Raw genomic sequence first — 17,005 nt, 5'->3', positions numbered from 1 at the left:
CCACAGTAGACTAGCCCATTTTTCCATTTTTATTTTCCATTTGTTTTACATCCACTCAGGTGGACCAGTGTGTTTATGTGCATTAAAAAAAAATCTTTGGTACCTAAGGGAAATAAAACAATTAAGGCATCTACAGCATCTACAGGTCAGAATGCATTAGTACTCAAGCCAAATGACTAAACACTGGCGGCATGCGACATCTGCCCCAGCTCAACAAGGACCAGGTTACGTTCCCTTTTCTCCAAGTCGTTCTTCTGCTTTCAGGCCAGAGCAGGAGAAATGTCTACAGAACAAACGCCAGTACTGGGAACCAGCTGGTACAAGGTACAGGAGAAAAACAAGGCTGAGACGGGCCTAAAGCATTTAACCGTTGATGATGCCATCAAGTTTAAGCAGGAGACGTAAGGTCTTGCGCAGTTTTGCATGAGACATTCTGCTGTTACATTTCTCAAATTCAAGTAATGAAGTTATTTCAGTCTGTTGCTTCTTCACTGACCAAGTAGCGCCTAAAGAGATTCAGATGACAAAACTGGAGAGCAGATAATCCATTTACCTGCCTAACGTGAGCTGACTGATTCAGTCGTCCAGTGTGTGCGTGTGTCGACCATTATGAATTATTCAGTGTTCTGTGATCCAATGACTTGTACAGTGGTATAAAACAGTAACGGGCAGTTGAAAATGAATTTTGCTCCTTCTAAAAATAGGGAAAAACAAGTCTCAGACTAGATCTCATCCATTACGTCATCAATTTAAAACAGGCGCAAGCAAAAAAAAAATAGAAACACACCAATAACCTCGTTTAACCTAAAAAAAATATATATATATACCCCCCCTTTCCTCTTTACATCAGCTTCTGCATGTGATATGACTGGAAACATCTGCAAAAGGCTAATACTGCATTTTAATTGTTCATGTTATTGTAACTCATGTTACTGTAACAAATTAAAAACAGCACAGTTGTATATACACAGAATTGCAAAGTTAAAAAAAAATGTATTAGAAAAAAAACTATGCTTTTAGATACTCTTGTACAGAACGATAAGTTATGAAAAAGCAAGTCAGAACAAAGAAATGCAACACGTTGCTGCTGGTTCCAGCAGCAACTTTTAGGTTTTATACGATGCAGCTGAGAACCACAGGCCTTTCTCACATCTTTAGTTTTTTTCTTCAACATTTCTTGTTTTTCCTTCCAAAGTTGTTGGCCTGAGGTAAGCGATATATTTTGGCCTCCCAACTTGACTCCTCTTGTGGCGCGCACCGGAGCGGTGTTTCTTTCTTCTCCTCCCACTCCCCCCCCACACACACCTTGGGGTGCAGCTGGAGGCTCACAGGATGCCGTAGATGAAGATGGCCATGATGGCGGCGCTGATCAGACCGGAGATGGGCACGGTAACGAACCACGCCATGAAGATGTTTCTGAACAGACGCCAGTCGACGGCTTTCCTCGAACGCAGCCACCCCACGGCCACCACAGAGCCCACCTGGAAACAGTCAGCACGGCTCTCATAAACCCAAGAATTCCTCTTTGTCTGCACAACCTTTAATAAACTCACGACATATTTGGACCGTCTGCCAGACTCCTTTACTGCAGCCACTGTCCCACTAAATCCACCCCCCCGTGTCTGCGTCTACTTTCCTCACCACAGTGTTTGACCGGCGTACCTTGCAGTGGGTGGTGGAGACGGGCAGGCCGACGTTGGAGGCCACCACCACCGTCAGGGCTGAGGCGAGCTCGATGCTGAAACCACTGCAGGGGCAGAAAAACACCTCATGTGTCTTTGCTACAACATTTACTGAAGTAAGGAGGGGTTTTTTTTCCACTTGTCTGCAGTCTGTACCTGGAGGGGGTGATGGGGGTAAGGTCTCTGCCCATCGTCTGGATGACTCGGCGACCCCACACCCAGAGCCCGGCGCAAATGCCCACGCCGCCGTACAGCAACAACCATTTGGGTGCATCTCCGTGAGAAGACACGCTGCCGCTCTGGTACACCAGCCACAGTGCGATCAGCGGTCCGATGGCGTTGCTGCGGAGGAAGACGTGCTGAGCAGTGGACACAGACGACAAAGGAGCGGCGGTGGCATCCCGACATACCTGACGTCGTTTCCACCGTGAGCGAAGGAGCCGAAGCAGGCGGTGAGAATCTGGAGGAACTGGAAGAGAGTGGAGACCTCCGGCTTGTCGGCATCGAGTCCGTCGTCATCCAGGGAGGTTTGGCTGCTGCCTGCGTCCTCCTTGGCCATTTCCAGCGTCACGTCCCCCTCCCCCAGGCCCTCGGGCGTCGCGTGCTCCGCCACAGCATTGCAGTAGCTGGTGTAACTGTCCATGCGCACGCGCTTCCTTTCCTGACTGCCCGACCCTGAGCCTTTGTCGCTGTCCTCGCTTGTGCGGAAGTCCCCGTCTTTATGCCTGAAGTCTCCGTGCATGCCGATGATAGCCATGGTGTAGGAAGTGTAGCTGTTGTTGCGTCTGATCGGCCGGTCTCCCCCCTCGCCCATGCAGTCGCCGACCTTGGCCAGGTGGAGCTTGTGCAGCAGGTCCTTGTAGAGGCCCGAGTCCTTGTGGACCGTGTGGTACTGGCTGTAACCATTACTGGGCAGCTGTGCCGGCCTGTTGTTAAACTGAACCTGGTTGGTGAACTGGACCTGATTTGCAGAACCGTTGCTGGTCTGGACCTGATTGGTTGATTGAATCTGTTTTGGAACTGTACAGGAGAACAGTGTAAACACCCAGCGCTGTAGTTAATAGTAGAGACATTGTGATCCACCTACCACCGTTTGCGCCGCTGTAATCTGTGTCATCAGAGTCTCCGATGTCAAACGCCACCTTGCGCTCCTTATTGTCGCCGTCGTCAGAGTCTCCGATGTCAAACGCGACCCTCCGCTCCTCAGGCGCAACCTGAGGTGGAGCCGAGGGGTTGGGACTGACAGCTGGGGCTGCAGGCGTGGACTCGTCTTTGGCCGTCTGTTTCAGGATTGGACAGTGAGCCTCGCTCAGCTCCCTCTTCTCCATCAGGGGGCTCTCCGAAGGGCTGGAAGACTTGAGATCTCCTAGAAAGGGGAGGGACACTGCTTGGGCCACGTCCAAACATAAACAGTATGGCGGAGAAATACTAGCACTTGGACATGTGGTTCCTCTTAATCCAGGCTGTCGGTAGTCATAAGAATTACATAACCCGGGGGGGAAAAAAAAAATCTGTCCTAAAAATGTAACATAACCTGTGTTTAAAAGAGTCACAGGCTCAGATAAATGGATTATGACCTGACCAGGAACATATTTACAGCACCACTTGAAGCTTAACTTGTGGGAGACAAGAAGGCTCAATGCTCCTCACATGATATTTGTTTGTGCTTTTTACAGGGAATCTGACACCGACCACCAATATTCCCTTTGTGACGGCCTTGGGGTGCTGACCAGTTGGCCACGTTGCATCACCCACACTGGTCATGACACACACACGCTGCAAATGCTTAGTCAACGCCTTAAGTCAACCAAGAGCTTATTTTGGTCAAGTAGGTAAAGACCAATTAGAGGCTCACTATGACCTGATCAGCCTGCTGGAGGCAGATAACGCCTGGACAGGTCCACACCAGCTGTCTGATCTATCAAATATCAAAGTGTTTATCTTCCTCTATGCATATAAAAAAAAAGACCTAAACCTCCTCAAAAGACCTAAATGTTGTGGAGACCACTGAATATAACAGCATGTGATTAAACCAGTACCTCCCTCCTCCTCAGGTCTAATCAATAAATGGATTCAAAGAAACCACACTCAGTACATGCAGATGGTTCAAGGTCTGGACTTTAATCCAGGATTACAGAGCAATATTTTCTAACCATTTCATTAGTGTCCCTCAACAGCCCTTGATTGTAATGACTTTTACTTACGTTTTGAGGTTCCATGGCATTTAACGCCCCCCCCCCAGCAGTTTAAGACCGTTACAGCTCATTAGGCTTTGTTTGTGACCCGGTTGCCCCCAGCAGAGACTTAGGGTACTCACGTTCGATCTTCTTCTTCAGGCGAGGGCAGACAATAAACCACACCACAACGGCGGTCAGCAGCGAACAGCCCGACGTGATGAGCAGGATTCCCCACCAAGGGATCACGTTCAGGACTGAAGGATCGCCAGGTGCCACGGACACGTCACACACACACACACACACACACACACACACACACACACACACACACACACAGGCAAATAGAGAGAGGCAGTTTTAAAAAACAAGGCAGCAGGTGCCACCTCCCTTAGTGGACAACACATACGTTACATTGTTTTGTCTGAGCTGAATTATAACTGATGGCGTCTGGCTGTTCTGGTAGATTGCCTCATTGTGTCATGTCCTAGTTAGACCACACGGACGCCAACAATTATGTAACGCCTACAGGTGAAAGAGCAAAGACAGTCACCCTGACCCCGAAACACCAGGGGAACTGCGGACAAGTTCCGTAAAAGGTGAGGTGACTTGGGAGGACAAAGACTAGCGGGCTGCTGGAGCAAACCGCAGCAAAGCTGGTGCAGCAGAGGTAACGCAGCACATGCTGACAAATTTCCCTAGGGAAAGTATTCATCCATCTCATTCAGAGAGGATGCAAAGTAGCAGCGTGGTTTGAAGAAAACAAGCTGCTCAACAATTCCGACCTTCAAAATGCATATAGGGAAAAACAAACCACTTCCGCTAGTTGGAGACTGTTTGGGAAGTTGAAGACAAACAAAAGGAAATGGGTCCAAGGCTAAGTGATAAGTGTCTCGGTCGCCGTGTTCGTGTGAGGGCAGAGTCCACAGCGACTCTCTCCACTGAGTCACGCTGCAGCATGAGACTGCAGCGCGCCCAACTGATGTTTATTCAGTTACGCAATGGAGTCTCACTGCCCTCAGGATGGGAGAGTCATGAGGAGAAAAACAGAAGCTCCAACAGCTGAGGCTCCTGTCCCTCCGTTGGAACTCCGAGACGTCCAAAAACAGGTGTGGCATGGCGAGACGTTACTGGACGGTCAGTGGAGGAGAGGAAACTACCCTGACAAGACAGCATTCGCACATGAAGGTTGTCACGGCGCCCTGTCGGTGTGCAACTCCTTATGTAATAAGGACAAACCAAACGTGGGTCTGGCAGTCTGATAAACAATCCCACACAGGGAAAGGGTCATACCACAGCCATGCAGTGGGACGAACGGCACCTCGCAGGAAACTGAACTGAACCACGGCTGCGTTCCAGACACCTCCCTTGAAACCTCCGTAGAACGTGGGCGACATGACACAATTACAGGGTTTGGTGTTTTTTCCCTGGTTTGTTACCCAAGTCAAATTATACAGTCAAACATCAGTTTCTGACTCACTGGGCAAGAAATACAACCAACTTTGGTGTAACACTGTGTGAAGAAGCTACCAGGACTAATGGGCATCGACAGTTACATCATGCCAGGCCATTTTAGCTGACGGTATATAGATCAGGTTGATGCTAATCTTAAAATCCTGTTGGGGATCAGAGTGCCATCGTACATGATGAAGACACTGACAACTAAGACAGACGGATGAGCCTCCTGACACCAGAAACATACCGGTGGGAGACTGACGGCTCACAGATACACGCAGGTCGATGCAGTTAGTCAACACACTTGATTTGCTTATGCTTTTCTTTTTGTTTTGTATAGATAGTGCAAGAACCTAATCCTAAATACAGTGTTCAAGGAGTACATGTGTACAAAGACTGTGGTGAAAATAGTCCGTTTCAAGCCACAGGGTGTTTGCAAAGCTTAATTTAGTGAGTTGTACAGCACATGGCCCCTGTGTGAAGTTGTTAATCTACTAGAAAGTGTTCCAATCATGTGCCGACGGTGATCTTTAGACAGACCCCGGAGCAAGCAGGAATGATTTCGTCTCTGGGGAGATTTGACTCCAGAGAATGGGGCTGCAGCAGAGTGACAGCAGCTGAGTGATAAGGAGCGAAGAACCCAAGTCACACCCAACATCATCTGTAAAGGACAGACAGCTGATCCTCAGATTCTTTGGGCTGACCTGTCATTTCCCCCTTTGCTGACTGCTGCTGGTGTGTATATATACTGAGAGGAGGAATTTGCTGTGTGATGCCTGGTGTCCAATCGCAGCACGGCCACGATAGCGTCTGGATGAAGGAACACTAAGTCCTATCACAGGAAACCAAACATGTTGTACTCGGCTTGCTGCAAATGTGGCTCCCGCATTAGAGTGCATGATAGAGAGCGATAGAGAACTGTTGTAATGTGTGCCGGGGGACGGCACCATCCAATAATACCCTCAGGTCAACGGTCTCAGGCATGATCACGTGGGAATTCATGATTATCCTGACGTGCCAATAACTGGTGACAACTAGTCCTTGGATGGCCTGAAGTGTTGAAACAGACTTTTGGTCATGTCTACTCTGAAATGAAGCTTCGCACCTTCCTGAAAATGTGACGCACCCAAGTACAGGTCCCTGTGTGCAGTGTGACGAGGTGTGAGGGACTTCACATGACTGCACACAGTGTGCCTGAATAAGCAGGGCTACGGGCTATGATGGAAGCACAAGTGATCTCCTCTCTGTGAGCGCACTGATGTGCATGCACAGAGCAGCACACCATATCTGGTCATACTCTGGCCTGTGGCCATTTGATGGCCCAGGCCAGCTAACTTCTTGAACTGTTAGGCCCTGCAGAGAGAAGAAAACAAAAAGGAGCAAAAGTTGCTCATTTAATGTGAGTTCCTTCAAGACAAAATGTATTTAACATTACAATTTTAATCAGAGCAGCAAAACGTCTACGGGCACAGGACAACTGTGACCTTCAGAGAACCCTCTTTACTTCTCCTGTCCTCCTCCATGTCTGAGGGCCACAGACAGTGACGTCAGGAGTTAAGTCAATCTTATTCCATCTCCCTGTTGTGTTCCGCTCTAAAATTTCGTTCCAGCTATGACCCACATTCAACCACAAGCAAAAGAGTCCCAAAAAACATGTTAAAATAAACACTTCAGTTGGACGGGTAAACATCTGGAATATGTGTGGACATGGCGCTGTCTGAGGGAGCAGTTTATTTTCAGCTGTGGCCAGACACAGGAAAAAAAAAGTGACTGAGACAATTATACTCACTTGCAGGGCCAGTGAACATGATGGAGAACAGGTTGATACCCATGGTTATGGCATAGAAGACAGGCAGGGCCCTCAACCCGTTAGGAACAGGGTCTTTCTGGATGATGAAAAAAAAAAAAAACGTTTGTTTAACGTAATGTTTCCCTGTTGTATGAACTTGTCTACATCATCGAGTCAGGTTATCACTGACATAAGAGAATCACATCATAGCAAATGAACCATGTACATAAGGGACTGATTTAGAAAACTTCATTATCAGTCACACAAATACACGTGTTTTACAGTCTACTAAACAGCCTGCTTACCTTGTGTAAGATGAACATGCGTACGAAGTAGAAAAGAACCCCTGACATTATACCAGACAAAAGGGGACTCAGAAACCAGGAAGCCACTGTAAATGACAAAAAACAGGACAACTGACGTTACTGGAAATAGGTTATCTGACCACTAATGGAGGAACAACAGCTGAATAAAGAAAAAAGTTTACTCTTTCTTGCTGATTACTTTAATAACAGAGCTTGTGTCAGATCTACAAATCTACATCTATGATGAAGCAGCAAATGGGGAACAAATGTTTGAATTAAGTTTAGTCAGTGAACTGCTGGACATTTTTTCTTTCATGCAGGAGGTTATACCAGGCCCATGTTGGAGCATGCATGAATTCGGTGCTCAATTCTGGGTTTTTTTTTTCTTGAAAAACAATTATTTGCAACAGGGCTGGGCTTCCTGTAAAGGAACATAAAACTAAAACCACCATGTAATGCAACATGAAGGAGAATATGTTGTGTAATGCTGCTAAACGCTCAGGAAACATGTGTTCCCTTCACTATAATACAACACATTGTGTTGTTTCTCACGACAGACAAAATAATGACAGACTTGAACATTATGAAGACAGTGTAAACACCCGGTTGTTACACATAATTCTTGATTCATGTAACGCAAATTGAGGAACTAGCTGAGCAGAATATCTGGCTTACCGATACGAAGGAGTTCAAACCACTTGACTCCCTGCTGGCCTCTAGCAACCAGAGAGAAGCCAATAGTAGCACCAACAATGCAGTGTGTTCCAGAGATGGGGAGTTTGAGAAAGGAGGCTGCCATCTGCCACACAGCAGACCCTGAAGTCAATTAATACATTGATTAGACTCATTACATGCCGGCCTTGTCCTTCTGGGAACTTTCAAAAATAAACAAGACAGCTCATTACAAGCAAACTGTTCGCTTTTATCAAAACATAAACATGCAATTTTAGAAATACAGGTTGAAAATGTGTCCAGTTTCATGGAAAACTTATGTGTAAATCAGATTTTGAAGCCATGTTCCCATGTGGTTATATTACCGACGGAACACCATGCCAGTGTTCGTCTTTCACCGTGATACTCACCAACCATGGCGCTGACGGATCCAGCCATCAACAAGGGCTCAGAGCCGTTGTACATGCCCACGTCAATGATACCTTTGCGGATGGTTTCGCTCACTTTGGCTCCAAGAAGCACCGAGCCCAATGTCTCGAACACAGTAGCCAGAATGCAAGCCTGGCGCAAAGTCACCACTCCAGAGCCAACAGCTGTGCCAAACGAATTGGCAACATCATTCGCCCCGACAGAAAAAGCTAAGATGAAGGCGATGACGAAGCCGACGATCAAAAGCCACATATAATCTGTGAGAGGACTGGGGGCGGCTGCTGCAGTGGTGGTAAATATCATTGCGGTTGCAGTTGTTAAATCCATGATTGTACACTATGGGAATAACTTCACAATCTTAAAGGGAATAAATGCCTGTCAAAAGTGTTTCTTTTAATGTAAACGAAAGTTAGTAAATAATAGAGGTAACTAAGGTATAAATAAATATTTGACTATTCTTGAGGCCCACTTGTTTAACAGGATTTTAAAGATCCAGCAGTGCAAACTTGAAATGGGTCTGCTAAAGAGAACAGCTAAGGTACACAGAGGTATAGTGCGGCTGACGCAGTGCTTATTGCTATCCTGTGATTATTCTACATATGTTGCTGTTCCTTTGGTGCTGGGCTCTCATGCAGAGTGAAGAGACAGCCATTGTGCAACTGGAACTGCAGATAAGCAGGGGTACATCCTGGAGGAAAAAAGACAGTTAAAAAAAAGACATTAGTTGCTTTAGTTTCACACATCTCTGATACGAAACCGACAAAAACACACCAATTAAACTAACAAGTGTTATTATTACTTGGTTTAACCAACTTTTTAGAAGGAAAATGACTAAATCAACCTGATATCCTGACAGTAGTAAACGCTGGGGAAAGGGGGAGGTTCTTAAGCTGCAGCGTGACCATTCGATGGAGGCCATTTTCGGTTCATGTCGCAGGACAGACACAGCCTGTGTGTACAGAAATAACATCTGCAGCCTCCGATCGGACTCGATACTCAATTAGTTCGATTCCTTGTTGGTTTTCTGACAATCTATGGCCATTCGGGCCGTTATGGGATCGGTTGTTGTTGCGTTTTATCGGAAACAGACATCGTAGTCTCGTGCACACGTGTCGTCATTCATTCATAGAACCACGAGCGCCGGCCGGCATTCGGCCTGGACCGAACGAGAAGGGTCAACGTTCGTAGATGCGTCTTCACAACTAGTCTGAGCACCGACAGACGGCGCAGACGCATCCGGTGACGATTGTTAACAAAGGGGGGCGACAGTGGATTCAGAAAATTAACATTGCTGAAGCTGAGGCGTTGTCACAAACTAGCCCGGGAGACAAAGTCGTGTGTGTGTTTCAATGACCTGCCAAGTGTGTGCTGGACAGATGGTCAATGCTGCTAACGCTGGCTTACCGTCAGAATCTTTCATTGCGCTTTAAGTATTGGAATCGAATGTCAATTAACACTCACAATAAACAATTAGCTTTGTGATGATAACTGTTCCGGTTCCAAGACGCTTTTGTTGAAAGCGTAAGTCTCCATTGTTAACATTAGCTAACATGTCATTCAAGCGGAGTAGGCAGTGCAATGCTGTGCTGCTGGTTAGCACTGGCTTTACATTAACATCCGTTGACATTGGTAGGAAAAAGACGCAGTTCATACTCACCACACGAAGCACTTGTCAGTTCTGTGAAGAATAGCGCTATCTAGCCAGTAAGCTAATTAGCGCGCGGGCACACACACACACACAAAACGTCACGTTACGACGCGCGCGCGGGATAACGAAATACCCAGCTGATTATGAAACGTATTCCCGCAAATACAGCTGCCTTGCGATGAAACGTGACGTGCCTAATAAGTCGGTATTGACCGCTATCTGACTCAACGGGAAATCTATTAGTCGCCACGAGTCCAGAAATGTCTCAGTTCGAATGAGGTCTTACGCGGAGCATGTGTGGAAGTTGCTCGAGCGGTGAAAGGAGGAACAGGGAGCTTCTTTTATTATTGGACCCGCCCTTCGCTAAGCCCCGCCCCCACCGGCCAGCTGTCAGACACTATTCAACAGTGGAAATGTAGTTCCTCAGCTACTTTTCTCAAGTGTTCAGAAGAATGTGTGGTTATATCAATCTTACAAAAGACATTTGTAATCTCAACCATTTCCCCCCGAGCTGCGGGAAAGGGTTGTCTGTCTGTCTGTACCAGGAAAAAAAAACACCAGATAATTTTAAAAAACAGATTCCTGATTCACTTCCTCTTTGAATAGGAAAACATGCCAGTGGGGTGATGTGGTGGACGTGATGTTTTATAATACATTTCATTCAGATGCATCCGACCGGAAATGAGAGAACACTGTATTAAAGTCTTCTCATGTGACTGCGTCCATTCAATAAAAAGACTATAACATTAGTCACACTACAAATCATCTAATTCGTCGCCTTAACCTGTTATCATCGTCTCGCCCTTCCTTTTTTCACCGACTTAACGTCACTTTCTTCGATGGTCATGGAAAATTTTTCTCTACAAATCGGTCAACGGCACTGTGACGGTAGTGATTACCAGGAAATACGATTCCTCTTAGCACATGAAGGCGGCACCTGACAAAGGAAGGCGGGGCCATTGTCTCAACGTGACTCACGCCGGAAGTTGTACGCATGCGCATTCGAAAAAGTCAGTCAACGTCTCTCACCCAGCTCCAACTAATATACTAGTTAACCTAGTGGAATGAATGAATGAATGAATGAGTCGAAGGATTTTGTGATTGTCTGTGTCTGAAAAAGAAATGATTGTTATCTGACTGGTCCTTTCTTTCTGCCCAATAGACTATTACTTCATAAACGGGTCAACTAAAGTGCTCTAATGGGGAGAATACAGTAAGACTTATGCCGATTGTTGCACAAACTATGCATGGAGACATTTTGGCTCCCAACAGCTGTAAACCACTATCCGCTATTGGTTGCAGAACATCTTAGCTCATGGTCTTGTGATAAAGAAAACTGTGACTGCTTTCATAAGCAACAGACACATGTCCCTCCATGACGGAATACATTTGAGGAGGTCCTTAGGGTTTCTAGATACACCGACTTCCCTAGCATGGTGACACTGATACCAAAGAGAATACATCATGTCCATATTTACTCATGTCAAATGCATTTGTGACCTGTGATGCTCAGTGTTGACTGAGTTAAGAGGAACTGAATCAAATATGCATGGAAAAACTCATAGTAGTCTATTCAGAGTGTATAGAAGGCAGTGTGGTATGGGTAAACAGCGCCACCTGCCGTGTATTTATGTGCATTGTACAAAAAGCAAACAGTAATTCCTTGTCACCGTAGCATGTCATGGCATGTGTTTTGTTTATATAAATATATCTGGGGGAGCCAATATGAATATTCAACCCATCAATATAATTGCTGTGACAGATGCTACATGTCATTGCTTTATTAGAAATAAATTCATTCCTTCAAGTATGCAAGTAATACCAAAGCTGGATACGAACAAGTAGTTGCTCCAGTCAAACATGGAGAGGAATTGTTTTCATGATAAAGTGGAACTGATACTCTGATGACGCGAAACCTGGTTCACCTTTCTCCTAACCCTCACAATGGACAGCACTGAAATGTGCTCCAGCCTCCAGCACACGCTTGAAGATAACTTCAGTATCTGGAGCTCAACATGATCCGACTAAGCTTGACAGCAGATGGCCGAACATACTTGCTAGTCGAGAGAGGAGCTCATCGGGACCAATCGTGATCAGCTAGAAAAAAGCACATGTCCAATGATAGACCGTGTTACAAGTAGTAAGGCGGGACTTCCGGGTGGGTGTGTAAAACATAGGAGGAAGAGCGAGGTCAAATCCGCTGCTGAATTCAGAAAACGTGGGGCCGTCTCCTGTAAAGGTCTCATGGTGGTCAGTTGCGTAGGAATTCAGGTGGACATCGCAGTTTACAGTGGAAGTAAACGAGTTGAGATTCCAAAACAGGGAAGTAGCTTTGGCTGTTAACATTTGCGACGGTTATATCACGCTCATTGGTTGACCGATATTAACGTATACATTATAAATTATATATTATAATGGATTTTGCTAGCTAAATGTGCATTATTACCCCATATACGGGTAATGCATGACATATCTTTAACGTATATTATCGCATGGTGCATCCTCACGCCGCATTAGCTTGGCTAATAAGTTAGCTAGCTGTTGTACTTGGCTGCTTGGCTCTTGGTCTTCGGGAAGTCGTGTCACGGTCACCGTCATGTTTCACTCGGTGCCCTCGTCGGCCGATCTGCGACATCGGCGTGAGCGCAATGAAGCTTCAGGGGCAAGAGGTCGTTCAAGCTGACAGCTGACCAGGGCCGAGCCAGTGGTCCAGGCCTGCTGCTGACCTGGCTCCAGAGGGCAGGTGTCCTTGCCAGGGAGACTGGGGGATCCGGCCGGAAGAACAAGGGCTTGCTGTCCATTTTTGTGGACCACTGCGGCTTTGTGACCGGCCAGAGGCTCCGACGTGCCTGTCAGATTGGCGAGCTCTACTCCAACCTGTACTCCGAGCGGACCAGGTGGACCCTAGTTGGCAGCATATGGCGTAGATTTCAGAGCAAACATGCCCCCACCAGCAAACTGATCGCAGCCTTGGCAGGAGTCTTCATGTGGGAGAGCGAGAAGATAAAAGATGAGGAAATTCACAGGTTTGGAGGTCTTCCATCTAAAGCACACACATACTGGTGTCACACTACAGTCACACGGTCACCATCACCACAGATCACTGAAGCTATTCATTGCTCTGTGATCCTTCAGAGTGTTTGACCATGGTCGTGAATTATTGCATTGTTTTGCAGATGCGGTCTTGAGCTGCAGGGCGTTGGAGGCTGTGAAAAAGTCTTCTGCTGGGACAGTGTCACGGCAGCTGGAATCCGGCTGGGAAGTTGTGATGGAGAAGAAAGATTTCCGAGTGTGGAAGCGGCCAATCCCCAACAGTCACCTCTATGAGTACCGAGGTGTGCCTGCTCACCTCTCCCATGTGTCACCACAGACAGATTAAGGAAAAAAAGAGGTCTTAATGGGGTTTTGGGCCACTACTGTATGTCATTCTGTAAAACGTTTACACCCCATTCAGTGTTTTCATAGTCCTGAAATGTCAGGAACAATGTCACCCGCAGGTGTTTATTTGACCTCTGCTGGACCGTTTGTGAAGGTCATAGCACATTTTTGACATTGCACTGTGACAATAGTGCAACTTTCAGTATCTTGTCTGTTCACATATTCAGTGTTTGATTTTTAAGTTGCATGCTTTGAGTAGAGGCTTTCCTCATCATCAAATCTTTATCCCACTGTCTGAATTTTCATTTGAAGTGTCATTATGTTTTCTTTTATTGCAGTGTTGGGCTCCTACAATGACGTCACACCAAGACAGTTCTTCAACGTGCAGGTACAGCTTGTTTTTACTTCATTTCGCTTAAGAGCGTGACACCAACAATAAAATAATAAGTAAAAGCTTAATTTTTTTATCTTGGCTGTTCCTGCACAGCCACCTCCTGAAATTGTGAATGATGTTGATATGTACAGTGGGTTGCAAAAGGATTCATACCCATAACCCAAACTCAATTGCTCAGAGCAGAACAAAGCAAAAGTGAGTTTCACCTTTTTATATGAAAGGAAATAGCACAAACACAACAATCCATCAGTTTTTGTTCGTAAGCACTCTTTATTATGAATCAGTTGCTTAAGTCTGGATTTCATTGTAGCAAAAGTATTCACACTAAGTCATTGAGTCACTTGGTTGCAGCTCCTTTAGCAGCAATAACAGCTTCCTGTCGCTTTGGATAGCCAGCAATGAGTTTTGCGCAATGGTCCTTGGACAGTTTCGCCCACTCCTCTTTCCAATACTGCTCGGTGACCTTGGGTGGACAGCAATCCTCAGATCCCTCCACAGGATTTCTATGGGGTTGAGAACTGGGCTTTGACTGGGTCAGTCTAGAACCTTCACTCTCTTCTTCCCGAACCATTCTTGTGTCACTCGAGCCGTATGTTTTGGATCATTATCCTGTTGAAAGGTGAACTTCCTCCCAAGGTTCAGGCTTTTTGCAGACTTGAAGAGGTTTTCCTCCAGCACATTGACATATTTTGTACTGTTGATAATTCCTTGCACACAGACAAGCTCACCAGGACCGGAGGAAGAGAAACAGCCCCATAGCGTTATGTTCCCACCTCCAAACATACCTCTTGTTCAGGCCAAAAAGTTGTATTTTCATTTCATCGGACCAGATCACACGTTCCCACATCTCAGGAGTGTCTTTCAGATGTGTGGTGGCATACTGTAAACGAGCCTTGAGACGTCGTTTATTCTTCTTTGCAACACGCCCGTAGAGACCTTCCCTGTGTGAAGTGCGGGATATTGTGGACTTGTGTACGTTAGTCCCAGCACTCTGGAGAGACTTGTTCAGGTCTTCAAGAGTGACGGAGGGGTTTGCTCTGGCTTCCCTGAGCAATTTCCTCGTGCCTTTGGCCGTGATCTCGGAGGGACGTCCTGTTCTTCGGAGGTTCACAGTGGTGCCATCTCTATCGTCCTCTACAACTTTCTTTCTGAGGTCTTCTGAGAGCTCCTTGGACTTCATGACTGCTGACAGGCATGGGATGACTGGACAGTTGACTATTGGACACTATTTATAGGGACAAATCAAGCCTGTACAAGTCACAAGTGACTGAATACAGTCCTGTGACACTGTGAGGCAATAGTTTATAGTGTGCAATCATTTTGGACTCAAAATAACATCTTTAGTGCAAGGGTGTGAATACTTTTGCAACAATGAAATACAGACCTTATGCAATCTATTCATAGTAAAGAGTGCTCACGAACAAAAAAGCGATGATTGTGTTTGTGCTATTTCCTGTCATATTGCTTTGTTCTGTTCTGAGCAATTGAGTGTTGGTCATGGCTGTGAATACTTTAGTGGACCCACTGTAATGTGCAATTTAACAGGCTGTGTTTTTTTTTTTATTCCTTTTGATGTGTTGATACACAGGGTTCCCTCTTTGTCCAGTCCACCTGTTTATGCAGAATGTGTACAGTACAACAACTCTGTGCTATATTCAGCGTACCCTTGACTTTCCTGTCCCCTTTCCCCCAGTTGGATACCGAGTACAGAAAGAAATGGGATGCTCTTGTTATCAAGCTGGAAGTGGTGGACAGAGATGTCAACACGGGCTCTGAGGTGGTGCACTGGGCAACACATTTTCCTGTGAGTTCTGTGTCCTTTTCTTTCAAAGTCTGAAAACCCGTCCCTTGGTCGAGGCTGAGTCCAGTGTGTATTTCTTGTTTAATCTCGTCCCATCTCCCTGTCACAGTACCCCATGTACTCCAGGGACTATGTGTACGTGCGACGCTATGAAGTTGACTTGGAAAACAACCTGATGGTCTTGGTGTCCAGGTGGGGACTTGTGGAGTCAGTGGGTTTGGTTTGTGTTTCCTATTGTGATAAACACACAAATGAAATGAATTCTCCCGTTCACCACGTCGTGGTGTCACAGAGCCGTGCAGCATCCCAGAGTTCCAGAGACACAGGAGTTTGTGAGAGTCAATTCATACCAGTCTAAGATGGTCATTCGCCCTCACAAGTCCTTTGACGAGGTTTGTGGTCGGTATTTTCTAGAAAACTAGTCGTGCACTCAGAGCACCTAGCTGTGTGTATTGGATTCATAATAATTATTATGAAATCCTGCCGACTGTGTTTTTCTTCAGAATGGCTTCGACTACCTGCTGACCTACAGTGACGACCCCCAGACGGCGTTTCCCCCGTTACTGTGTGAGCTGGATGGTGTCGAGTGGTGAGTTTTGTCGTTGATTATTTGATTTCTTTGTCAACAGTGTAGTTACTGGATAGTTTTAAAACCATCATCATGGTGGACATGGCGGAGAACACTCAACCTAATGGCTATTTGTTTTCCAGGTATGCCTGATTTCCTGGAAAAGCTTCATACTGCCGCTTTAAAGGCCAAGAACTTAGAAGTCGGTATTTACGACTACGCCGGCGTCATTAAGTCCAGCGACACCAACCGGCAGTTGAACCAGGAGCGCCTCGCTGGAGAAAAGAAACACACGGACAGTTCTGGGCAGATTTATGCTTGAGTTGGATTCTCTCTAGAGCGGGGTGGGGGGGGGCGGGTCACGTCGGTGACATGGGTCACGTCGGTCACATGCACCGGAACTCCAATCAAACCATCTCAACCCACTTTTTCTGGGTGTGAAGTGTGGACAAACATGTATCCATCCATAGTTGTTGATGAGAACACATCAACACCAGACTGCATCAGTGACAGCCGTGTAAGATGTTGCCATGGAAACGGTCGGTGGTGGTATTTCAGTTCGCCATGTTGGCTTTCCGCTGCCTTTGGTAATGTATGATAATGATGTATGCACTGTAACGTTGGTGGGATCGAGCCAAAGTTCCTATTTGTAGTGAGGCTTTCGCCGAGTCACCGTCTGTCTCATTTTAACGTCGTCTGTGTTGTCTCCC

At 46.3% G+C, this 17,005-nt stretch overlaps 2 protein-coding genes across 2 annotated transcripts; one reads left to right on the top strand and one right to left on the bottom strand.

Moving 5' to 3' along the window:
* Positions 1–1,325: 1,325 nt before the first annotated feature.
* SLC20A1 (solute carrier family 20 member 1) lies at positions 1,326–8,833 on the bottom strand. Its single transcript, XM_078624452.1, has 10 exons — positions 8,488–8,833; positions 8,081–8,221; positions 7,406–7,491; positions 7,101–7,197; positions 4,000–4,113; positions 2,825–3,048; positions 2,093–2,667; positions 1,839–2,024; positions 1,663–1,747; positions 1,326–1,481 (listed from the first exon to the last, which is right to left on the bottom strand). Exons 1-10 carry the CDS (start codon positions 8,831–8,833, stop codon positions 1,326–1,328), a joined length of 2,010 nt encoding a protein of 669 aa, XP_078480578.1.
* Positions 8,834–11,353: 2,520 nt separating this feature from the next.
* On the top strand, positions 11,354–16,617 carry LOC144741961 (stAR-related lipid transfer protein 7, mitochondrial-like). The gene is given in 11 exon segments (XM_078624454.1): positions 11,354–11,367; positions 12,809–13,180; positions 13,331–13,349; positions 13,351–13,489; positions 13,871–13,920; positions 15,620–15,730; positions 15,837–15,919; positions 16,020–16,119; positions 16,231–16,278; positions 16,280–16,316; positions 16,439–16,617. Coding segments are annotated over 11 exon segments (1,152 nt in total).
* Positions 16,618–17,005: the final 388 nt, after the last annotated feature.

The sequence above is a fragment of the Lampetra planeri genome, unplaced genomic scaffold (assembly GCF_965212315.1).
Source record: "Lampetra planeri unplaced genomic scaffold, kcLamPlan1.2.h2 scaffold_786, whole genome shotgun sequence".
In the NCBI taxonomy this organism is placed as follows: Eukaryota; Metazoa; Chordata; class Hyperoartia; order Petromyzontiformes; family Petromyzontidae; genus Lampetra; species Lampetra planeri.
The sequence above is the reverse complement of the archived record's forward strand: the minus strand, read 5'-3'. Positions and strand labels throughout refer to the sequence as shown.

Excerpts from the sequence above, each read along its gene's own strand:
- SLC20A1 (XM_078624452.1), bottom strand. The coding sequence starts at position 8,833 with ATGGATTTAACAACTGCAACCGCAATGATATTTACCACCACTGCAGCA. Across the intron at positions 1,748-1,838 it reads ACCCCCATCACCCCCTCCAG|TGGTTTCAGCATCGAGCTCG; the intron begins GTACAGACTGCA and ends CTGCCCCTGCAG. Across the intron at positions 1,482-1,662 it reads TCTCCACCACCCACTGCAAG|GTGGGCTCTGTGGTGGCCGT; the intron begins GTACGCCGGTCA and ends GACTGTTTCCAG.